Source organism: Podarcis raffonei, chromosome 7 (assembly GCF_027172205.1).
Source record: "Podarcis raffonei isolate rPodRaf1 chromosome 7, rPodRaf1.pri, whole genome shotgun sequence".
NCBI lineage: Eukaryota > Metazoa > Chordata > Lepidosauria > Squamata > Lacertidae > Podarcis > Podarcis raffonei.
Window position 1 is genome coordinate 66601534 of NC_070608.1, and position 26696 is coordinate 66628229.

General features: G+C 39.4%; 1 protein-coding gene across 4 annotated transcripts in view; it reads right to left on the reverse strand.

Annotated features, from left to right (window-relative positions):
- Positions 1-26696, reverse strand: part of GMDS (GDP-mannose 4,6-dehydratase) — a 274695-nt gene that overhangs the window by 232818 nt on the left and 15181 nt on the right. For all 4 annotated transcript variants that reach the window (XM_053397031.1, XM_053397030.1, XM_053397029.1 and 1 more), the window contains exons 2-4: positions 12521-12565; positions 10468-10555; positions 9185-9294 (exon numbers count right to left, since the gene is read on the reverse strand). In XM_053397031.1, the coding sequence (XP_053253006.1) occupies positions 9185-9294; positions 10468-10555; positions 12521-12565 (243 nt within the window). The remainder of the gene's footprint in view (positions 1-9184; positions 9295-10467; positions 10556-12520; positions 12566-26696) is intronic.

Sequence of the window (26696 nt, forward strand, 5' to 3'; positions counted from 1 at the left end):
CCCCAAACTCCTGCTGTCAGAATACTACATGTAGCATTTTATCGTCTGCATATGTCAACATCTTACTTTGTGTGTGTATTCAGATGTGCAACGTACATAAAATATTTGCATTTACTTTGAGAGACATCAGTTTAAACAAGTGCAGAATGACTGCAAAAGAAGCCATAAGGTAAATGGACCAGCATAGTAGAGGCTTGTCTATTTAAAACACAAATTAAAGATCTAGGATTTGAAGTTTCAGCTGGAAAACGTGTCTGTGGGAATAGCTGTCTAGGGGAATAGACAAGCACTTTTAACATTACTTACTTCAAATACTTCTCCTGTAGTTATAATGCCATACGAGAAAGAGTCAAATTGATTGTACTGAACCTAGTGTTTGTGTTGATCCTAGTGCATGTTGTTGTAAAAACAACAACACATCATCTCTTTTGTCCCGTCAAATGCCCCCAATGAGGATATCTGAATGACAGAAGCCAGCGAAAAAACTTCACCTTAAATTTGCTGACAGCATCAGGAAAACCCAGAACATTCCCAATGTCAGGTGTAGAATAGTTTGTGCTCACCTTTAATAACCTGACAATGTGACAAAGCTGCATGCGTAGCTCCCTGGATTGCGGCCACAAGTTTGTTCCCTACCAAATTCTCCCACCATCTTTATAAACATGGCAGAGAACGCGAAGGTCAACAGTGCTTGCATCACCAGTACGGACACCTTCATGGCCTTCATTTCTGCCTAAGTTCCTTTTTCACTCTGCTGCTATAATCACCTGGGAGAAATGTGAACGGCTGTCTTCTCATAATGGAACTCTCATATCACGTTATTGTTTTATTTCTATTGCACTGGAGAAAGACCACGTCTAGAAACTAACGCTAAAACCTAAACTGCTGGGGACATGGGGGAGAGGGTTAGGCTAATGGATAATGAGTATTTGAAAACCCAAACTAAAATAAAAGTGGGTTTCAAATGCAGCTAAACTTCTCTGCACACAATGTAAAAACAAAAAGAGCTAACTGCGTGGGGGGAATGATATAGTTATAATACACCTTCAAATAGCACAGCTTAAATACGAACAACAATAATAATTTTATTATTTATACCCCGCCCATCTGGCTGGGTTTCCCCAGCCACTCTGGGCAGCTCCCGAAGAGGACTAAAAACAGAATAGAACTTCAAACATTAAAAACTTCCCTAAACAAACATTTTAAATAGCATGCTCATCATACAGTTATGATTAAATGAAGTTACATTGAATTTAATATATGAAGTATGCATGTACTCCAAGTTAATTAATTCATATAGCTGTACAATTATAAAGTTTTGGTTGGGTCACGCCCAAATAGCATTTTTCATTTATATAAATTCACATTTTATGCACAGGCAAGAGAAAATAAATCCTACACCACTGATTTAGTCGCAGCTGTACAATTAGCTTTGCTCAAAATGTTCATATTTCTAGAAAACAGTAATAATTTCAGATTTAAATTAAGAAATAACAAAAAGTACATTTGAGTTCTTTATAGTCGTAATCATGCACTGAGTTGAAACACAGATTATTATGCTACGGCCTAAATTGTTACCGAAACACTTTGTCTTATTAAGGATGTTCTTGCAGAATCTAAAGATACCAGGCAAATTTATAAACATTTTGTATAAAATGTATTATTATATATCTTAAAAGATTAGTATTTTATTTAGTAAAACCTCTTGTAAGGTACTTTGCTACTTTCAACTTATCCTGAAAGGAACACAAATATGTATTTCATTTTAGTTGTTAAACAGGAGCCACAGTATGGATGGGGGGAAAACTTTAAAACTCTTGTCAGGAAAAAAATCCTTATTCCTTAGCAGTGTTCTTAAATAACGTCAGTACAATTTAAGGACTGACATTTCCTTTCTCTGACTAGCTTATCTTTAAAGAGGCACGCAGGCTTATTCCCACAGCACCCCAAGGCAGTAGTTAATTCACTTGAAACTTGTGAACACTTTCTATTTCTCTGTCTATTTATTTTGATGTGCATATTATCTTAGCTGACTTCAATCACATTTCATGAGTTGATGTCATACCTTAAAAGATTAGGTTTTTCCCACCTGGAACTATTCACGAAAGTATAGCAATGCATAACCTTCTCAGTCTTCTATTCTTGTGCATTATCAATAGCAGCATTCTTTCTTTTTTAATGTACAACTACAACTTCTACAAGGCTGCAGTTGATAGAAGTCTACTATCTGTCATGCCTCTTTCATTATGGTTAGAGGAACTGAATCGCCTATTGTCTACAACACTCTGCTGCCATCTATTTGACAAAAAGAAAACAACTGTTTCGATGCACTTCTAAAAAGGGAGCTTTCTATTGAATCACTAGCCAAAGCAATACAAAAACATGCAGTGTGTCTTTCACAGTCAACCTGTGTATAAACACATGTAACAGCATATTTCTGACACAGAGGAATATTTTTGTTACATCACCATCATGTTATTTCTCGGTGGCACTGCGCCATTATATCTGGAGGCAAGCAGAGTCCTAAATGTTTATGTAGTGGCACAGCAAATCTTAAGAACTAAGAAACTTTAGAGCTACTTCTTGCTTATTCAATGTAAAAATATACAGTGGTACCTCAGGTTAAGTACTTAATTCGTTCCGGAGGTCCGTTCTTAACCTGAAACTGTTCTTAACCTGAAGCACCACTTTAGCTAATGGGGCCTACCGCTGCTGCCGCGCCGCCGGAGCACGATTTCTGTTCTCATCCTGAAGCAAAGTTCTTAACCTGAAGCACTATTTCTGGGTTAGCGGAGTGTGTAACCTGAAGTGTATGTAACCTGAAGCATATGTAACCCGAGGTACCACTGTACTGTCACTATTAACACATAAATACATACTAACATATGTAATTCCAAATATAATGGCACAATGTACAATTTTAGAAAAGCAAAAACATAGCAGGACACCTTAAAGTCATCTTAAATGTCAGCAGAAGTATGTTAGAGCAGAGGAGAATTCAACTGTCAAGTTAAGAGATTATTTGCAGAATTTAGGGAGCAAGATTATCATAGTTCCTCAAAACCTGACCCTTAGAGGCCCTCACTGTGGTTCTGATTTCATCTCCACAAATGATTCAGAGTGACCTAGAGAAAGTCTCCATTCTTAGCTTTAATTTCCCGTCTTAAAATTAGAACATTAGTAGTGGCTGACCTCAAAGGACTGGGATGGTAGGCTCAACCCAATCCTTTTTTTATTAGAAATCCATTTGGTTAAATGAGAGAGATTTAAGTAAGTGCTAATAAGCCAATCACTTAAACACAGTAATGCTGGCTGTATCTTTTACCTGTACAAAACAGTGTGTGAGAGAGATTCAAACACCCATTTAAAATGAAACTGGTTTCCATGTAAAGAAATATAACCTTCCTGCTATTGCTACCTAGCACATTACTACCCATGTGCATGTATTTATTTAAAAGGAAAATTAAAGAATTAACTGCTTCAATATAAGATGCTTATATTGCCCTACTAAAGTAATATATGATTTATAGGTTTTGTTCAGGCTAGACAATACCTACAGTTATAACTAGTGCTCAGACTTTACACAATGCAAATGGCTACACTTTTGTGTGGTCCACTAATTTTTAAGAGAAATTCCAAACATTATTAGCTGCTATCAAGGTTACAGCTCCTCTTAGATCTAATAAAACAATCTGTTTGGACAGGTATCACCGGAGTTTCATACACGGCTCATTCCCACAAAAAAATATTTACACAGTAAAAAAGAGCAGCATGTAACAAAAACCACAGAAAACAGATTTTTTTAAAAAACAGCACGTTTCTGCTGTTAACAGGCAGCACTGAGTTTCATTGTGACCTCTGTGCCTCCTGAGTTCTATCCAGAAAATATGTTCAATGTGGTGATGGTGATCCAGAAATGCGTGTGGGCACATGCTTAACACCTGCTACAAGAACAGTGATCAGCTTAAATTTTGCTGGATTTGTCCTACATTCAGCAACTCAGAGGTTATTCCAGTAAAAATGAAATAGGGACAATTCATGGGCCAGGTTAAACTAAACAGTTGTGCTAATGGAAACCAGCACAAGCTGTGCTAGGGCAATTGGTGAGGAGAACCTCCAAAACAGGGTGTGGGGTGGGGCAGGAAGAGAGGAGAGATTGTTTTGCCTGGCAAGAGGAAACGCTTGCACTAGCGAAAGGAATTTAACAGTGCAATGTTGGATTCCGCACTGTATCTACTCAGAGGTAAGCCTCACTGACTTCAATCTCAATCAGACTTACTCCCAGATAAGGATGTATATGTTCTGAATTATGGTGCTGGAGGAGACTCTTGAGAGTTCCATGGACTGCAAAAAGATCAAACCTCTCCATTCTTAAGGAAATCAGCCCTGAGTGCTCACTGGAAGGACAGATCCCGAAGCTGAGGCTCCAATACTTTGGCCACCTCATGAGAAGAGAAGACTCCCTGGAAAAGACCCTGATGTTGGGAAAGATGGAGGGCACAAGGAGAAGGGGACGACAGAGGATGAGGTGGTTGGACAGTGTTCTCGAAGCTACAAACATGAGTTTGACCACTGCGGGAGGCAGTGGAAGACAGGAGTGCCTGGCGTGCTCTGGTCAATGGGGTCACGAAGAGTCGGACATGACTAAATGACTAAACAACAACAACAACAACAACAACAAGAAGTATGTATATGACTGCATCCTTAAATATCACCTCGCAGTTAATCACATACCAGGAATGTGCACTGGGTTTAGACAAATTTCAAGCTGAACCAAGCCCATTTGGAAAGAGCTGTGGATCTCTCCAAATGCTTCCAAACTGAAGTCAATTGAAGAGGCATAGTGTATAAAAACTGCAATATTTGTCACCCCAACTTCTGCGCCTGTCCTGAAATACCAATGATATTATTATTTACATTTGTTAGTCACTTTACTCATGGAAATAAGCTCAAAGCAACTTACAGGCACGACAGAAACACTAAAAACCATTTCAAGAAACACAGTCTATAAAAACCTAAAGATACGACATATGCCATTTTCTATTATGTATTACATTTTCATACAAATTGCTCATGGCACAGTAGGAGGACAATTGAATCTGTTAATCATTCACATACCGCTAAGGCTGGCCTTGCAGTCAAAATCCCCCTACACCTCCCTTCTGAAATTTGGTAGTATTTATCCACTCTGAAGTGTCTACAATGGCTGTACCCCGCAAAATTCAACTGGTGCTTTCCTAGCCATTAGCTGCTCCTGCTGCCTATGACAACACAGCAGTAACACAGGAATCCAAAGATGAACTGAAGGAAAACAAGCATCCTGTAAACTTAGGATGGCTGCCTGTTCCGTTCCCAGCTACAGTTAGGTATTAGCTACATAGTCCTATGCCTTACAAGTTAGGGACTCTTCACAACAATCTACAACTTCTGGAACAAAGAAATCTCTCAAGGGTGGAGCCATTGCTACACAGAGGGAGGAAAGGTATACATTCAATTGGTGGATGAAACTAGCACAATACTGAACTTACCCCACCTCATACCTCCCAAATAAACCCACATCAGGAAACAAAGGTCGCCATACACTTCAGCTTAAAAGCATCCACAACTATCTAAACCAGGCGTAGGCAAACTCGGCCCTCCAGATGTTTTGGGACTGCAATTCCCATCATCCCTGACCACTGGTCCTGCTAGCTAGGGATCATGGGAGCTGTAGTCCCAAAACATCTGGAGGGCCGAGTTTGCCTATGCCTGCTAAACACTGCTGGTGGCATGAAGGAATGCTAGACCATCATTCCAACAGCTGATGATATGGAAGAGAAGGCTGAGGAGAACGTGCAGTCCAGGTTTTCCCATGGCGAAGTGCACGCAGAATGTATTTAGCAACTGTTGTGAAGCCAGAGAACTCATCTTCTCCTTAGAACGAGTTTGCTATGGGGATGCTGTGCCATGGCTGAAAAACTTCCATACTTGCTACCATACTTACAGGTGATCTGGCCATGCAGAGATGGAGTTTGCCAATAATGGTGGCAGCCTGGCTATCTATACTGCACTTGGGTGAGCGGGGCCTGCTCATTTCTGTAGTACTTTTTGGATGTCTCAGGACACATTCAAACAAGTGGTTGAGGAGGATCAGTAGGATTATATAATGAAGCATGGGCAACTATTTTCTTCTAAATAATTGATCAGTCTTTAGTGTTCCTCAAGACTGGTATTTTGCGTTTCAATACAGTGGTACCTCGGGTTAAGAACTTAATTCGTTCTGGAGGTCTGTTCTTAACCTGAAACTGTTCTTAACCTGAAGCACCACTTTAGCTAATGGGGCGTCCTGCTGCCACTGCGCTGCCGCTGCACGATTTCTGTTCTCATCCTGAAGCAAAATTCTTAACCCGAGGTAATATTTCTGGGTTAGCAGAGTCTGTAACCTGAAGCGTATGTAACCTGAAGCGTATGTAACCCGAGGTACCATTGTATTTCTATTAACATTATTTGATGTAAAAAAAAGTTTATATGTAAAAAACTGGCACATGTTTATTGTCATTAAATGATCTAGTAAGGAACTATTTTTTATGGTTTTTGATATTTTATTCTGTAAGCTGCTTTAGAAATATATAGATTTTAAGATAAAATATAAAATATTATTAAAATAAAATATAAATACTATTTCTTCTCATTTTTTAAAGATAATGCTTGGCCTGTAACATGTGTGGCTATAGAAGACAGATATTTTTGTGCAGTATAAACAGGCCATGCCCTTACTCTATTAAGTATATACAGCTAAATAAGGTTGTTTTATAGACAATTGCAGAAGATACTTAATATTATTGCTGGCCATATAAAGAGGAGTGGGGGTTTATGTCGTTTAACTGAAATCCAAATATGTACATGAAGCATATTAGATAATTAGTATTTGGTTACAACACTCCATAAATAGTGTCCATTTTTATCATAACTAAATAACTATTACAAATAAAAGGACTCACGACACTTTCATAGCAAGATTAAATGCAAGATAAGTGACATTAGCATTGCCCCATGGAAAAAATAGTGTCACTATGATAGCTGCCTGCCTGGGCAATGAGCTAGAAGTAAAAGAGTATAGCTGGCAATAGTTTTCCATCTCCTAACTAATTACTTGCAGAGGTATAATAAAATAAGAATTGTAAACTGAAGCACCTTCCTTCTCTGATTATATATTCTGGCTCTTTCTGTTCTCAGCCAAACCATGGCTTGGTGTGAACAAGCAAGCATGCTGGGAAACCGTTAGAAAAGGGTTGTTTCATGCCTGCCTCCAGTTTTGGTTGTTGCCATGCTATCAAGTTAGAATTACATCTGAGCATGGGCATGCGGTTTGTTTCCCCACAGATGGCAACAAACCATGAGTGGTTAGCCAAAACAAACCTTAGTTACAGCTTGTGGCTTTTCTGGAGCAAGAGAAGTCACAAACCCAGGTTCAGCTGTAATTCTAAGCCAAACCAATAACATGGTGGCAGCAGGACCAGGGAAGGAATGAAATGGTCATAATCTTCTATTTCTTTTACCAGCACATTTGCTTGTTCATGCTAATCCATAGAGTTAAAGATGGACAATGTGTACTCCTAAATTATCTATCCTAAAAGTCAAAGATTAAGAAGAACATTGCCCATGTTTCCTGGACTTCAATAAAAGGTAAAGGTAAAGGGACCCCTGACCATTAGGTCCAGTCGTGACCGACTCTGGGGTTGCGGCGCTCATCTCGCTTTATTGGCTGAGGGAGCTGGCATACAGCTTCCGGGTCATGTGGCCAGCATGATTAAGCCGCTTCTGGAGAACCAGAGCAGCATATGGAAATGCCGTTTACCTTCATGCCGGAGCGGTACCTATTTATCTACTTGCACTTTGACGTGCTTTCAAAGTGCTGGGTTGGCAGGAGCAGGGACCGAGCAACGGGAGCTCACCCAGTTGCAGGGATTCGAACTGCCGACCTTCTGATCGGCAAGTCCTAGTCTCTGTGGTTTAATCCACAGCACCACCCGCGTCCCTGGATTTCAATAGGTTCAGTCTAATAACCCATTTTAATTTGTGTTGGTTTCTTGCAGGAAACTAGACCAACCTCTTCTTTCTTTCTTTTCCTTACTTTTAGTATGGCTGATATAAAATAAACTAGACAGAAAAATCTTTATTTAGAGCAACAAAATGCCAGCACACAAAACGTGCATCAATTTGAAGAGAAACCAAACTCTGAAGAGAAACCAAATCAATCTGAAGAGAAACCAAACATTATATTTGCAACCAACAGTGTATATTATTCAACCTAAAACGTAACATTATCATTCATTAACTTAAAATCATAAGGTTTGGGGATATCTCCTTCCAGGCATCCTGAGATACCTACACAAAGCTAAAGTGGGCAATAACTTGACCCATATAGCTTGTTGCCAAAATTAACCAGATTTTGTAATTGTTCTATAAATAATAAAATAATAAAATGGATCCATGCTGGTGTGGGAGCAGGGAGTGCTGAACTGAACCTACTACATAATGGTAGAAACTCAGGAGATTTGCAAAATTCTTGGTTTGCTTATTTATAGCCCCTCTCAGTTAATGAAAAGGCCAAAAAAAAACAACAACCCCAAACCTCAAGGGAAGTTGATGTACTGCTATGCACACGTGTTGGAGGATGAATAGCAGCAGATGATGACTGTGTGCAGGCACAACAGAAGAGAACACAATTGATGAACTCTGCTAACGTTCTACGTAGCCTTGATACACTTGGAGAGAGGACAGAGAAGAAATGCAAGCAAGATGAGTATTGCAATCGGCAACTCGCCATGTGAGCCAGGCTGTCTTGTGATAATGTAAAAATGCATTTAAGAAAAAGACATCATTTCAAAATGTGCAGCGCATGGATCTCCACGCATGAACATGGACACATTCCCACATATTGGGAGCAGAGGAGAGAAACGTGAAGAAGTGTGCGGGGGGAAAGTGGTGGCAGTGAAGCTGGAGCAAGAACAGAATATTGGGAAAGTAATGATTTATTTAACAGGTGGATAGTTTTGAAAACCGCTGGAAGACTTTGTGAGAAAAAGGAGGATTTCAGAAAGAAGTAGAGACAAATTTCAAAGTACACAAGTTGCTAACTTTTCACAAAGTCTCTGCTTGTTTGCCACGATTAGAAAAATCCTAGCTGATGCATGCTACTTACTTTGACATGGCTCTGAGCTCCAAGATTGTAAATTTCAGTGGGTTTCACTTGATTAATTATCTTCACTAGGCAAGTACTATCTGTGAGATCGCCATAATGTAACTTCATGTCTTCAGAAGACAAAAGAACACAGTTAGGATAATAGAGATTTGATGCACACATTAATACAGTACGGTGTTTAATGTGCAGTGTCCCAATAATCTTAATTCATTATTTAAAAATATTTTTATTATAATCAGATTCCACTGGTGTTTTAAAAAAGAGAGAGGCACAGTTTAGCAAGTATTTTAAGTTGTAGTCATGAAAGCAATAGATCTCTTATTTCTAATAAGATCTTGCACAATGATCTTCACAGCGAACTGAACTCTAGTTCAAACATTATTTTCTTGGTCACACAAGTTATATGGTCTGTCTTCAGGTAACTCTTCACTTAAACAAAATTGAACATGAATGTTGCCATTTAATCCATCGCTTGTACAGTATAGTAAACTTACAAGCTATAATAAATGTACGTTAAAAGCCATATTAGATAAAAGTATTAGATAAAAAAAGAGTAATCTACTCAAAAGAACTATAGGTTTCTTACATACATACATACAAATGCCATGTCAGATGTTCAAAAAATATTAAGATTTTTTTAAAAAGCTTACCATACCTTTTAAAAAACATGAAAATCAGTACTTCTGAAATCACTACTTTTGCTTGTTAAAAACCAACTGACTCACATAACAATTTGTATATGTGACCATGCATATGGGTAACTCAGATAAAGAATAAATACTGTACAATGTGTTAAATCAGCCTTTGAAAGTTAAAGGCTGAATTAAAACATACTTATTCCTTAACTGTATGGCTAGTTTCAGCAACTAAATTTGTCAGCAGCCTGTTTGTTGAGGTGATTGAGACGTTTCTACTGGCCAGTGTCTGGGATCACGTGAAGACAGACAGCGTCATTTGCATGACCAAGAAGAACATCTGAACTTGTTCTTCGCCAAGCATGAAAATTACTATGGAATATACTGTTAAGACACTTCGGTTAAGTTACCTTGCTGTCCTTGAAAGTCCTTTTATGCAACAGAGTCAAAATGTGACCCAAACAAATTATATTTTTTAAAAAAATTCTAAGCCTCACCAGAAAATATTTACACATCAGTCACTATGGCTAACTTTCCACACTGATACAATCTTGTACAACTTTCCAGCCAGACAACATTGCTGATACAAACAAAAATACACCCATTTCTCCCTCTTACACGCTATCCCAACAGTCAGTAAAGTCTTACTTCCTTCTGTGTGAGCCTGTGGGTTCTTGTAAAGATGTTCAATTCGTCCTGTATTAAAAGAGCTAGATCTACGAACAATTCCATGCACCTGTAATAAAATACTTAGTGAATATTTTTAGAGGTAATATAGAAAGTAAGTTCCCCCCCATTGGTCATAACAACTATAATGTCCTTAAAAAAACCAAAGGAATTGTTATACTAGGATGACAACTAGAAAGATCACAGCTGGGGAGACAGTGAGAGGACATAATTTTTCAGTTATTTTGTCAAACCAAACCCAAATACCACAGCATTAAATTCAGATGGGATTAGTGTAGCATTTTGCATTATTTCTTCTTGTTAACACAGCCTCATAACCAAAATATCAGACGGCATACTATAGCAGCAAGTATAAAATATAGTGCATTTATGCTTCATATTTTAAAACCAGCCACACACACAAGCACATACACACAACCCTCACAACATAACATTCCTGCTACAACAAACCGTGGAACAGGAACATGCAGTGAGCTCAAGCATACCCTTCCCCTCTTCTGCCCAGCTTACCAATTTCTGGTGAATCTAACCAGAAAGATATGGGGCAAAACAGAATTGAAGACAGGGATATTTTAGACAGCATTGTGAATAGAATAGAATAAAAATGTAAATTAGTCAAAATTACAGTTGGATAGAATAATAAGCCTGTTAGAGAAAATAATGCTAAAATTTGAGGATTAGAATTTTAAAGACCAGCTAATGAGAGTGGAGATGAAATAGAAAAAATGTATTTAAACTGCAGCCCCCAGAACTTATATGCAATTTTTATTTTTGTGCTAATGTGCTAGGTATAGTACAAAGAGGTTAGAGTGGGAAAACATGAAAATGAATAGGGAAAGTGGGGTATAGGAAAGTCACAGCAGTAGAGAAAAACCAGTGACACTTCAAGAAAGGCTCTACTAAAAAAGTTGTGAAGGATGAGTGGAACACAATCTGACAAATAGTCCAGGTGGACCTTTCAGGAACAGAGTACAGCATGGTTCTGCCTGCATTAATGAGTCACGTGTGCTTTTAAAAAATGGTATGTCTAGTCTTGCGAGCTGTAAATGTTTCCCACAGAAGTGCTATGCAACATCACAGTTCTACACTGTTCCTCAGAAGAAGGCAGCTCTGCAAAAGTTCTAACATTACAGGACTGTGCAAATGGAGCTCAACTTAAAGGTAAAGGTAAAGGGACCCCTGACCATTAGGTCCAGTCGTGGCCGACTCTGGGGTTGCGACGCTCATCTCGCTTTATTGGCCGAGGGAGCCAGCGTACAGCTTCCGGGTCATGTGGCCAGCATGACTAAGCCGCTTCTGGAGAACCAGAGAAGCGCACGGAAACGGCGTTTACCTTCCCGCTGAAGCAGTACCTATTTATCTACTTGCACTTTGATGTGCTTTCGAACTGCTAGGTTGGCAGGAGCAGGGACCGAGCAACGGGAGCTTACCCCGTCGCGGGGATTCAAACCACCAACCTTCTGATCGGCAAGCCCTAGGCTCTGTGGTTTAACCCACAGCGCCACCCGTGTCCTGCACAAGGAGCTCAACTTACTACAGTCCAACTCTGAAGAACATAACCAAGAGTAAACAACTTCTTTCAGAGGTGGCTCTGCAGGTTGTTTTCTGCAGAAACGGGGGGGGGGGGGGGAATTGAGCATGAAATACATTTTCCCCACAAAAAAGTAGCTATTCCAGGCTTTCCTCCCTTTTAAAATTTTATACATTGCATCACAACACGCTCACTAATGTTCAGCAGCCTTACCTTGCACAGGCTGCTGTTTATCTGAACAGGAGGAAGTGTGCAAAAAACAGCTATACCCTGAGGACTAAAGGGATTCCACCATTGGACAGTCTTTGATAAATAGTACAATAAGCTGGCATGATTACAGACCATGTTGCACATTCTTCTCTAAACTTTTGATTTGTTATCTAAGGCTGAGTGGAAAACATATGCAGAGAGGGACAGCGGCAAGGAAGCCCTTTCCAAATTGTTCCATGAGTCTGCAGTCAGTCACCAAGACGAGTCACTCACCTCATAGCCCTTTTCCAGCAGGAACTCAGCCAAGTATGAGCCATCCTGAAAAGAATAAAGATAGGAAAACGTTATGGAAATGTTAGAACCATCGCATCTGTATATGGTGGTTATAAGCTCCCTAAGGCCTTAAGAATATTGTAAATCAATACTGAACTGGTGACTAACAGCATATATTTAATGTCCAGTTAAATACAAGCATTTGCATATAAATCCTTGACACAGCATACACCAAGAAGAGCAACTTAACATGTCAACTCATAAATCATTCTTTTCTGTTTCATATTTTAAATTCTCTTTTTTTCCCTCCACTATTTTTTTCAAATGTGCATTACAACAGAACTCATTTGTTCTCTTTGTCCATTTACTGTCATATTGCTTTTAACTGTCTGTTAAAAAAAATTCCAAGGCCATTTCCAAGGCCATAGGGTCAGTTTATATCACATTTCATAGGAGTACAGTGGTACCTCGGGTTACATACGCTTCAGGTTACACACTCCGCTAACCCAGAAATGGTGCTTCAGGTTAAGAACTTTGCTTCAGGATAAGAACAGAAATTGTGCTCCGGCGGCGCGGCAGCAGCAGGAGGCCCCTTTAGCTAAAGTGGTGCTTCAGGTTAAGAACAGTTTCAGGTTAAGAACGGCCCTCCAGAACGAATTAAGTACTTAACCCGAGGTACCACTGTGTACATGTTTTATAAACTTAAACATATGACATGGAGCTAATTCACATGATCACACTTTAAGAAAAAAAATGCAGCCTGGAAATTACGAAAGGAGAGAGGCATACCAACAAGTGCTGGGAAACAGACTCCAAAAGCACAAATGGCTATCCTGTGTACCAGGGGCTGTGTGAATGTTCTTACAGCTAGAAATATAAGCCAGCAAGTTGTGATTATGGAGGCCAACTGACAGCTTGCCAAGCAAATACTGAGAGGGAGGGAGGAAGAGAGAGGGGGAAAGATAGAGAGAATATTAAAACACGAACTATGAATTAGTTCGCAGCGGGGGTGAAGTCACCGAAGGGTATAATTTATTTTCACTTGCACTCCCTCCTTCCAACTATTCTTCATTTTTCACAGATAGAAACCAGAAGGAAACAATGAAATAACATGTCAACCTGACTTAAAACACTGAATGTGCCAAAGTACCATCAGGTTTCCATGGGATATATCCACCTATTTCTTAAAACTTTCAGGACGCTGTCTTCGAGGGGAACAAAATCCACACAAGCAAAGGGTGGAGGCAAAAGTGGTTCCCTAAGTCACTGTGTTCACTTGGAACTTGAAATGCATTATGAGGCTCTGAAGTGGGGGTGGAGAAACCGTATCCTCCAGTCGTTGTTATGTTCCAACTCCCATCAGCACAAGCCAGCATGCCAATGGTCAGACATGATGGGAGATGTAGTTCAGCAACTTTGAGAGGGTTGGTCCCTTCCAACTCTACAATTCTACGATTCTATGATTCTATTCCTCCTTGCTATAAAACAGTGCCCATGGAACATTCACTGCAACACTGATGAGGAAATGCATAAATCCATGCTGAGTGACAGGGCACGGCACACATACCGTATTTTTTGCTCTATAAGACGCACCAGACCACAAGACGTACTTGGTTTTTGGAGGAGGAAAACAAGAAAAAAAATATTCTGAATCTCAGAAGCCAGAACAGCAAGAGGGATTGCTGCACAGTGAAAGCAGTAATCCCTCTTGCTGTTCTGGCTTCTGGGATAGCTGCGCAGCCTGCATTCGCTCCATAAGATGCACACACATTTCCCCTTACTTTTTAGGAGGGAAAAAGTGAGTCTTATAGAGCAAAAAATACGGTATGTGATTTCCAATCTTCTCAGCTTTTCTTAAGACTCTTGACACAAATATTGCTTTCTAAGTTTCTGTAAACTAACATGGAAAGAGAAAACAAAAGTATTGGCATATAAACATTTACTCTGCTACATGTGGGGATACTTTGATTCAGGCAAAATCTGATTACAACCCTGGTTTAGTTTGACAATAACAAACCAGGACTACCATGAAGTCAGTGAAAAGGAAGGGGGGAAATATAAATATGTTACCATTCACTCAATTAAAAAAGAAAGAAAACGCTGTTGTACGGCTCTGCCTTGGTTGCCTAACACATTAAAATCCAGAGATGAAAGTAAAATCCCAAACGAAGAGCGGAGGATCCCGATTGGTCGTAACGTTGATGAGAAACAGATCCAAGTACAACTGAACCCTGTCAATAAGGTCTTGTTCTTCTCACTAGGGCTGTTTCTCAAACTTTCCAGCCACACTGGAACATTTCGAACTAGCAGTGGCATTCACTTCCTTTGTATTTCCTTTCCAGGTCTATCAAGTGATAGAACATGACATGACAATGAATGGGAAACAAGCCACCGCCAGAAGCTACTGCTTTTTGATTCCAGCATAGTACTGCTAATTTGGCTGTCCAGTAATCTCACACAATGCACGCTAGCAAAAGGCTTACTTCAAGATACATTATCACAATCCACTTGTCCCACTTCCCTCTTTTCTTTCAGTGAGGTAGTGGTCAATGAACATCACACTCAGAAGGCTGATTAAACTGTCAGTCCAAGTTTACAATTTACCTTATTTCTAGACTTTCAGACCATTCAGCTGAAAGTCAAGAGAGATATTAATGTAACATTATTATAATGTACATTTACAGTACAATCTCATGCATGCCTACTCAGAAGTGTGTGCAGAATCACACTCTTAAAAGATCATCCACACAATCCAAAACTGTAATCCTATACCTGGAAGCAAGCCACATTGAACTCACTAAGACTTACTTTTGAGTAGACATGCATAGGATTATGGTGTAAGGCATTTGTACAGAAACTCACCTACACTCAGTAAATATGTTGCTTTTAAAAAATCCAATTGGTTTGGATGCCCGAGGACAGAATAATGATGATTTTAATCACTATAGTTAGCTTTTGGGTTAGAAAGCCTAAAGCAAATCAGAAGTATTAGTCAATTTTGGTTCTCTCAGCTTTTAATTTTTTCAACCTTAAATTCAGTTCTCCATGTTTTGAAGTGATTTGTGATTTTAAAAAAAATCCTCATGAAAACTCACCAGTATTTCAGTGTAAATTTTTCCTAACACTTTAGTGTGGAGCTTATATGTGTGTTTTCATTGTGTGGTATTAAAAGCATGATCTTTCCCTTGTGATTTCTGCAGAAGGGCTCTACTAGGCTGTTCCTGGGAAAGAAAGCAACCCCTTTCCCCAACATCAAGGCTTGATCTACTCCTTTGTGGCCAGTTACTCAAAGGAGGCAAACCAGAGACGAAGGACAAAAGCAACAGGAACCTCGCTTTGTATGAACATATTGCTCCCCAACCGCTTGGGCATCCCAGCCAACCTTCCTGATTGATTGATTGATTGATTGATTGATTGATTGATTTGCCACTTTTCCACAATGAGCTGTGCCCAAAGCAGCTTACAGCATACAAGCAACACATCAAAATACAAAGCACTGGAAGAAACAGAATAAGAGAAACAGAATACAAAACACGTAAGCAAATTAAAAAATGACAAAAACCAACAATTTGGCAAACACAGAATAAACTCTGCATTACAAAAACAACAGCAGCAGCAGCAATCTGAGCTTAAGCACATATATACATAGCAAAACAAGCATTAACTGACAACCACGTTTCTGCCACTAGTCTTGCTATACTCCAAGGAGCCTGGCTTAAATGCAGTTCAGAGGGGAGGGATCTTCTCACCAGGCTAGATGACATACAGCTGGCTCCTTTAGCCTTACTGCAGAGGAGGCTGACAGCAGCAAAAAGCACACATCAGGAAGGGCAATGAGGGCAAGTCTCTTCCCAAGCCTTCTGGAAGTACCAGCTGCTGCTGGTGGTGGTGGTCTTACTGCATTTCTTGGGGTATGCAAATTGCAGTCAGTACTTACCCTAATTTTAGATTGACTCCCTTGCGGCTTTCTAAAACTGTTAGCTGGGAAGCTGGGAAGGACAGGTGGCAAAAGTGTATGGCTAGGGTGATCAGTTCAAAGATTGCAGAGAACTACTTCAACAGAATGCCAAGGAAGAAAACGCAAGGTGCCACAGTTTCATAACATGTTCTTCTTCTTTCAGTTACCCTCTCCCACAAGTTTCCCATACCCTCCACACACTTCTCTAATATCCCAGCAAACACCAACTGGCAAAATAATGCAAGAATCAGAAGACAGCACCACCTAACAGAACCTTCCCTCCTACGTTACCATAACACTACTGTCTCTACAAGTTGCCACAAAATACAAGTTTGTTTTACCTGATTGACTTACTTAAGACCACTTTTTGCCATCAACTATATGCCATCCAGCCACTCCGTCCTGAACTGTGTTGTAGCAGGATGATCTTTCTCCTTTTGTCTGTCTTGTTTAAATAAAACCTTATTTTAAAGAAAAACCAAAGCAAAACCCAAATGTTTCTTTCTGAGCTAATCTGCAATTTGTTTTGCTTAGGGGATTTGTAAGGTTGAATGAGTAAGACCGTGACATTGTTCTTTGGCTTAAATTATTTATTCTTTCAACAGTGGATCATTTAGTGTTTGAATAGTTGGTGGAGTACAAGACAGGTTGGTGTTTTTAAGAAACCACTCACACACACACACACACACACACACACACACCAAAAGCATTAAACCCCAACACAAATAGTTATTCAAAGAAATTAAATTGTATATAAAAAGATCAGCCAAATGTGCTTAGTGTCCCACACGCAAGTCAAATGTAGTCACAATCAGGCTGTGAAAAGAAAACACCAAGTACTATAGCACACCGTTCATTAAAAAATATGTGACTTCTATCATTCTTAATGGTTCCATTGTGAAAAAGCTTTTAAATAGCTCCTTTGTCCAGCACCTAGAATACCACTGACAAGTAAAAATGTGAAGTAGTTGTAGTTCATAGCTCAATGTAGCCTGTAAGTTATGGTTTTGAAAAGAACTATTCTGGGAATGTTTTAAACTATACCCCAATGTATACCAAATTTTGTATGTGTTCACTGAGGTTATCTTGCAGCCATAGCCAAAATGGATTATGACATTTATATTTTGTAACTGTGAAGACCGAAAATATAAATTATTTTAAAATGTAATTTCTAGTAAACTCATGTGCATTCTTAAAACAAATTAAGGTACCTCTACTTGAGGATATCAGTTGCTGGTTAATTTCAGCCAAATTATACTTATTGAGGCATTAGATCCTTTGTTTTTTCATTGTCTTGCTTACCTATTTATTTATTTTTCTCAGATTTACTCATTATCTTAGTAAATGGATATTGTAACATTACTGCAATATAAAGGTGAACCTATTCTAATGTCATAAATAATTACTATGAGTATGTCACTAGAATGTCAGCAAAATACAAAGTGGGACAGTGGGATCACAACTTATGCTGGTTTTACTTACACAATCATATCTTTATGTGGATTGCAAAAAATAAATACAGTGATACCTCAGGTTACATATGCTTCAGGTTACATACGCTTCAGGTTACAGACTCCGCTAACCCAGAAATAGTGCTTCAGGTTAAGAACTTTGCTTCAGGATGAGAACAGAAAACGTGCTCCGGCGGCGCGGCAGCAGCAGGAGGCCCCATTAGCTAAAGTGGTGCTTCAGGTTAAGAACAGTTTCAGGTTAAGAACAGACCTCCAGAACGAATTAAGTACTTAACCAGAGGTACCACTGTAAATAGAAAGGCTTACTTACTAGGCTCTGCATAGCTCCCAGGGCTATCCACAAAGGGAAAACCCTGTACAAAAAGAGCTTTTTACGCCCTCTGCCTTGCTTACTGAGCTCTGGAGACTCGTGGGAGATCTCGGACAACAACAATCTCACCAGATCTCAGGGGACGGTTCAAGAGGTCATTCTGACTTTGCACAACTTTGCCTTTACGTGCAACTCCCATGAACATAGCCCTTACAGAAGTTGCAATCACACTGTATTCAACTCCTTTTTACTCAGAGTACAGCCATTGAAAGTAATGGATTTACTTTGAGTGAAACCTAATTGAATATCACTCATAACATCTGTGAAGTACGGCATCCAAAATGCCAGTTGGTCGTGGTGGATTTAGTATGATCACAGCCAAGTCCTTCTTCATGTAGGTAACAATAATATAAAGTTGGTAACATTAGCATGAAGCAAAAACCAATTCCCTCTTCTGAAAGGGCTATGGCTGCTGAGTAAACCTGTTGTCAATTTTATTATGGTTATTCACTTATTTTATTTTTATAACTTTATTTCGCTGGAAACAGCCTAGAGTCTGAACCCCAGTGGCCTAACTCACATCCACAGATGTTGATACAGGAGCAGTCTGGGAATCAGTGGAATGGCTCTCACAATAGTCTGGTAATTTATACATGAGATCTTAGAAAAAATGTATAAAGGTAATGCATAAAGGTAATGTTCAATATTTAAATTTTTAAAAAAGACTTCTGAAGTACTATCACAAGAGTCACATGCACATTCTGCCATGTTTTACAATTCCAATGCAAAATTAGTTACTTGATAAAGATGAGGATTCATATTCATTATATGACCTCATTTACGCATGTCAACATCTCCCTAATATAGAAAGAAAACATATAAAAGTGCTGTGTTTGTGTGGTTTTATACTGCTTTTCTTCACCAGTGGTAGCTCATGACCTGGAATATGTCTTATTACACCTACTAAGGCAGTATTCGTTTATTGATGTGTCCCTCAGGGGAAAAAAATTGGCTTCAAGTTCATGTGACACCTCTGTTTCTGCAACAAAATAACACCTTCTCAATCCAAGATGGAAACAATATGAAAGTTAATTTAAATGTACTTTAAAAAATTAAGCTGCTTTATATTAAAACACATTATCAGCTTGATTAGGGAATACAATGATAAATTTGATTAAAATTTTAATTTGGATTTATATTGTGCAAATCTCTCACACTAGTAATTACTTCTACCCAAGGCATTTACTTCTACACATGCATAAACAATTGTTTAGACTCAAAGGCAGGATCTCCAATACATTAGTGGAGATACTATTCTATTTTAAACAAAGATGCAAGATTATTTAAAGGGCTGAATTGTATTTGTGGAAAGTATTTAATGTGTCTATTGGAATGGCTCTAAAAGGAAAGCTGGGTTTCCTCTTCTGGCTAAAAGTAATTAAAGGGTAGGGGGATGTCCTGTGTTAGCAAACTCAATCAGCAGTCTAGAATTCATTTTAGAGACATTTCACCAACTACTCCCTCAGTTTTTCAAAGGAAACATCTTATTTCCTCAGTTGTGAGAGAATGGGTTTGACATTCAATACACCTGTGAACCTAACAAGACAAATTCTTGCGAGGGAAAAGTCCCTCTCGGTGCCACTGGACTCTGCTGGTTTTGATCTCTAAAACACCAAATTAGGTTTAGCCAGTGATATTTTTCTAGAAAAAGAGGTGCTGGAACTCACTATGAGCACCTCCCTCATTCTCTTGGAATTGCAATGGAGTCCACTGGAAAGGTGTCAGAACTGAGTCCCAGTAAGTTCCGGATGAAAAAAAAACCCTCCTGGGTTGAGCCAACAGGTTGCCTTCCAGATGCTGTATGGCTACTAATTACATCAGGCCTGGCCGATACGGCCAATCATCAAGGATGATGGGAACTGTAGTGTAGTATCCGGAGGGCATCACATTGGCTAGCCCTGTCCTGAAAGGGTTCAGGATATATCAAGGTCCCTACTCTGAACTTACCCATATATAAAAAGGCTCTGCTTCAAGGTCTTGCTGCATATTACACTGAGCAACGGTAAACAATTACCTGAGGCAGATCCTTCTCAGCTCTTAGACTGTGGCACTTCCACTCTAGGGATGTTCACCTTGTCTCACCCTTGTTGGCCTTTGGGCAACGGGTTTTGGCCTAAAGCTTGCTGATTGGAAGGTCGGCGGTTTGAATCCCCACGACGGGGTGAGCTCCCGTTACTCGGTCCCAGCTTCTGCCAACCTAGCAGTTTGAAAGCACATCAAAGTGCACATAGATAAATAGGTACCGCTCTGGCAGGAAGGTAAATGGTGTTTCTATCCGCTGCTCTGGTTTCACCAGAAGCGGCTTAGTCATGCTGGCCACATGACCCGGAAAAACGGTCTGCAGACAAATGTTGGCTCCCTTGGCCAGTAGAGCGAGATGAGCGCCGCAACCCCAGAGTCATTCACGACTGGACTTAACTGTCAGGGGTCCTTTACCTTTTTAAAAGTCCTTTGGTTCCAGCAAGATTTTGAGAGTTTTAAGTTAATGCTGCTAAGAATTGTAAGCTACCCTGACTACTGCACAGGCACTAAAAGGATGCAACAGAAATGTCTGCCGGTCCGTCTCATAAAGCTGGTTGACTGACCAAAGAGTGCTCACAAATGGTTCCTCAGCATCCTGGAAAAAAAGTGACAAGTGGGGTATCTGGTCCCCTTGTTCAACGTCTTTATAAATGACTTGGATAAAGGAACTGAGGGGGTGCTAATCAAATTTGCAGATGACACCAAACTAGGAGGAAGTAGCTACTGCTGCAGAAGACAGAACTGGGATTCAATACGACCTTAACAAATTAGAGAACTGGGTCAAAATTAACAAAATGAATTTCAATAGGAACAAATGTCAGCTTCTACACCTAGACAAGAATAACCAACTGAACAAATGTAAGTTGACGGACACCTGGTTTACCAACAGTACATGTGAAAAGGGTCTAGGAGTCATAAAGACCACAAGCTTAACATGAGTCATCGGTGTGATGCAGCAGCAAAAAAAAGGTGATGCTATTCTAGGCTGAATCATCAGAAGTCTAGTGTCCAGATCAAGGGAAGTAATAGTACCACTCTATTCTGCCTTGGTCAGACCACACCTGGAGTAATGTGTCCAGTTCTGGAAGCCATGATTTAAGAACAATATTGATAAGCTGGAATGTGTGCAGAGGAGGGCAACCAAGATGATCAAGAAACTAAGCCTGATGAGGAACAGTTAAGGGAGTTGGGTATGTTTAACCTGGGAATGAGGAGACTGCGAGGTGATATGTTAGTCATCTTCAAATATGAAGGACTGTCACATGGAAAATGGAGCAAGCTTGTTTTCTCCTGCTCTGGAGGACAGACCTGAACCAATGGGTTCAAGTTACAATAAAGTAGGTTCTGTTCTAAACATCAGGAAGAACTTCCTGACTGTAAGAGCTGTTCGACAATGGAGCAGACTCCCTCAGAAGGTTGGATGGTCATCTGTTATAGACGCTTTAGTTTAGTTCAGTTGTATTGCAGGGGATTGGACTAGATGACCCTCAGGGTCCCTTCCAACTCTATGATTCTATGATGCTATATGTGGTAAATAAAACTAATTTAATACAACAACTCTGAGCTTTACAGACTCTGATGACAGGCATGAATTGGAGAGGCTGTGCTATAGAACCTGAATTATGTGTGCAACCTATATGCATGTAGCAAGGTGGCTGAGACTCCTCTTGACCACAGACCACCTACACTGAGGCCATGTTTGACAGATTGGCAAGCATGCCCACCTGTATATCACCTGGTGCCATTTTGCCTGTGTGGGCTAAAATCAAACTACAAGGGGGAAAGCACAGTGCTTTGGAAGCACTGCACATCAGCTGATTTTTCAACCCCCCTTTTGACCCAGCTATCATATACAAGATCAGCTGTGAGGGTGGCTTGAGCTAAACAGCCTCATGGGCCAAACAGAGAGACTTGGCAAGTCTAATTAAGCCTGCAGGCTGAATGTTCCCCACTGCTGGGCCTACGCTTTCCAATCGCTTGTCCATGAACTTAAGAGTTGTTAGGAAACCACTGTCACACAGCATGAGATGATGATGCAGTCAGGGAATTAATGTGGAAACCTGGAGCACATGCAGAAGCCCCTATGAGTACCTGAAAGGCTCTTCATATCCCTGACTAGGCACTTAGGATACAGACCTGAAAAGCTGCAGAATATTAGCAGACCACAAAAAGAAGGAAAAGTACTGAGGAGCAACAAATTCTAATGCACTAGTGACTAGGGCTTGGAGTGAACAGCTACCGACATGTTTAACTGTGTTGTTCTCTGGCTTTTATACTGAAATTTACTGACATAGCTTCTCTGTTTAATCCATAGGGTTTTAGATCCCCCGTTACTCAGTTATGTGGTTTAACAAGTTAGCTTTCCTTACCCTTGACAGAAGACCACCCTTCGCTTGGTAATAAATTGTTTTACAAGTCCAACCTCTTGCTCTCCTATCCACTTGCTCACTGTCTGGAATTCCATTAATAAATTTTATCAGTGAACCTCTTCAGACACAAAGCAGTTACAGAAGGTATGTAGTTTCAGCATTCTCAAAGAGCGGAAAATAAATTGTTCAAATGGCAAACAATTCACAGGCTGTGAGTCTATCCAGTTTACTTAGCAGGGTAAAGAAATCAAAATATGTTGGAAGGCATCATCATCTCTCAACGGAATTGTACAAGGAATTCATTTATTCCACACAGCATTGTATGAAGTTTTGGAACACCGTCAAATGTTAGAACTATTTTAAATTGCATCTGCTAGGTATACTAGAATGCTCGTAATTGGTGATATCCCTTAATATCCTTGTTCACAACCTTACTTAAAAATATTAACAGGTTAACACATTCTGTATTATAATTATAGATCAATTTATCATGAAAGTTTGATCAATGTTAAGATCAGAATTCTAGGTCCATGACATTAAAAATGCCAAAAGGCACATTTCATCTAAGATATGTACAACAGGAGCCACATCCCCAAGCTGAATGTAATATGTGATGTTAAGAAGTCTATGTTAATGAGAAAAATGTGTACTACTTCAGTTATGATCCTGCTAAGAAAGATTCCTTTCTTGCTGTTTAATAACAAAAAAGTTGCATCGTGGTATGAAATATCTGGCAGCAAGGAAAACAACAATTTCTGAATGCTATGGTTAAAAATATTTACCAATCACAAAGGTCTGGAAATAGCTGGAAATTAACTTTCCATGAACCAGAAGGTAAGCTTAAAATTACACTTATGACCAGTGTTAACTACAGCACCAGTTTAGGATATTAATGGAAAAACATCAGAATGTAAGTAGGACCACAGACATTTTCAAGGCAACCTTTTTTGCAGTTCTCTGGATGTGAATAATCTGCAGAGATTTGCAAGCTAGCCAAACAGCAACAAGACTTGTCACATATGCTGACACAGAGAAGTGTAAATCCTCTAATATCTGATGACAAAACCAAACTACACTTTTCTATTCAGTTGCACCGATGACTTTCCATACATTCCACACCTGGAAAGTAGTTGAAGCAGCCAATAACTTAGAAACATACTTTGGCAGATGTCTATCTTGGAAACCACCAGAACCATTCATATGCTTCAAGTCAAGCAATGTACTTCAATCATTTGATAATATTAAAAGAGACTTCGGCTGTTCGTGCGCTTTCCCAAGCAACGGCACACAACTCATACAAATAATAGCTATTTTATGAGTTAGATTTCTATCCCATCCCTCCTCCATATATAGTGACATATATAGTTTCCCCCACCCCAATATTTTTTTACCATCACAACAACCCTGGTTAGGCTGATAGACAGTGAGTGGCTCAATCTTTGCAGTACAGGGATCTGAATCCATGACTTCTTGAGTCCTAGCCCCATGTACCAACTAGGTGAAGTAGAGCTAAAATAATATATAGCAGGTTGATGTGCTTTGGTTAGTAACAATGCATGCCACCTGTATAACTTCACAAATAATTTACACTGTTGTAGACCAGGTAGAAAGGTATACCTTACCCTTTGAAAATAAGCTTGTTTTTTCCCCAAAAAAGATTCCATGTATTTATCTGTAGTATTTATATGATCACCTCTAAAGAAAAAGTTGCCACAAGTGGTGTGTACAAATTATAAAGTAGCTTATGAACATATTTGTAACACTGGTGCTACAAAGTTTGCTAAAACCTCTGGCTGCCTACACAGCATCAAGTCAAGTTAAAGGCTTTATTGTTAGTGTGTAATGCCCCAAACAGCAAGGACCAGCCTACCTGAAGGACTGCCTGTTCCTGTATATACCAATCAGATCACTGAGATCATCTGGAGCATCCACCTTGACTGCACCCCAGTGATTTCATATTAGTTTATTTATTTCATAAAGCGTACATACCACCTGACTGTGAAAAACAGTCAAGTGGTTTACGAAAAGAATAATACAATAAAAGTATCAGTTTAAAAAAAACTACTTAAAACATTCAAACTAATTCATTTCTAAACTAATGCTTTAAGTGCCAGTGCTTTGGAACACTGCTAGTACTTTCATTTGACTTATTGCTTTCTTTTATAAAAAGCAACTCAAGCAACTTACCAAGAAAAGGACAGACATTAAAACCAACTGGAAACTAAAACAGAGTGAAAGCTGGAAGTTCCCACTCAAATCAGACAGGCACTCAAAGTTCTGATACGCCACTGCCTGCTGAAAGTGTTTCTGTTTCACCAAGCGTTTTAAGAGAATTAATTTGATCCAGGTGTTGGTCATTTGTTCTGCATTCTATTATTTCATAATGGTTCTATTGTAAACCACCGTGCTCTTTTTGAACGAGTTGGCAGTTTTTAAATACATAAATGAAATAAATAAATAAATAAATAAATAGAAGGTCTTCTAGAACAAAGGCCTTCCAACCTAGAACAAAGGAAAAGATCTCCCCGGTTCAGGCTGGTTTGTCCATGGGCAAAGAGCAACTATTTTATGCTTCTGCAGCTACATATAGCTTTGGACATTTTTATCTTACATCTCAAAGATATTCAATGCTTTCCTAAGAAAGCTTTTAAATACCACTTGTAGTGGGAATTTAACTTTTTTTGCCTGCGAAGTCTTCTTCTTCTCTCAAACTGAAAAATTAAGTCAGGAAATCCAGCCATCATCAGAAAGGAAACTACATGAATGAGTGATTTTGAGGTCATTTTGCAAACTGTTATTATGGGAACCAGACAACTGCCATATTTAGAAACCATATTAGTTGGTCCTCAAATGGACAGCATTGGTAGAATGATTTCTGTTCAGGTATGGCTTTGATGAGTTGGTTACCAATTTTGATGCGGTCAAGGCCAAGGCTAAAAATCAAATCAAGGATTTTAGGCAGAGTTGTGATGTTTATTCAGGTTAACCAATGGGTATCGTTGCACAACTACCCAAAAACCACCATCGTTTTGAAGACTGGGCTTAGTTTATTTTTTGTCTTACACATTCACATCAAGATTTCAGTCCAGTCACAACAGATCTTCATGCAAAGGTTTTAATTTAGACCCCCCCACCCACCTGCGGCTTATAGGTTGTGCAGGAAAAATGAACTGAAAATGTAAAATAACTTGTTTTCAAATGGTGTAGAATAATGAAACATATTGTGCAAAACAATAGTTTCTATAATGGTTCAAATATTTAAAGAATGATACAATAATACAAAGTGGAAAGGGAGCTTTCCAACATTTTCCGACCTATATTCTTGAGCCATCTGGTGGCATGTTTGTTTCACTGCAGAGGTATTCAGTATATATTCTTGAACAGGATCTCACCTCTACCCTTCCAGGTGGCAATTTGACATTACAGAATTCACACATAGTAAAATTCAGCAATACTGTGGTAATAAAGCAACATTTCATTTGCTTCTGGAAACCTGCTGGAGGATACTGGTTACACTACGGATGGACTGTTTCAAAAGCTACATTGTGAATCTAGGTGTTTCACAGTAAGCACTGGATATTACCACCTCTCGCGATCTGTGTGATAAATCTGACCATAAACCTTCCTTCTTGGCCTTCAATACCTATCCCATCTAAACAGAAATAGTATTAGTGATTCATTTCTTAAAGAAATGAGCTCTCATATCCAAGATGTAAAACATAAAATTATTCTCTCTTAAGGGCACGTGAATTATACCATGCCCCAAAAGACTGGATACAGTTCAAAATGCTAAATATAAATTGTTCTCCTGCTGCCAGCACTTTCAAGAGAACACACCGAGTGCCTTCGCCTATACAGTGGTACCTCGGGTTAAGTACTTAATTCGTTCCTGAGGTCCGTTCTTAACCTGAAACTGTTCTTAACCTGAAGCACCACTTTAGCTGATAGGGCCTCCTGCTGCTGCCGCGCCGCCGGAGCACGATTT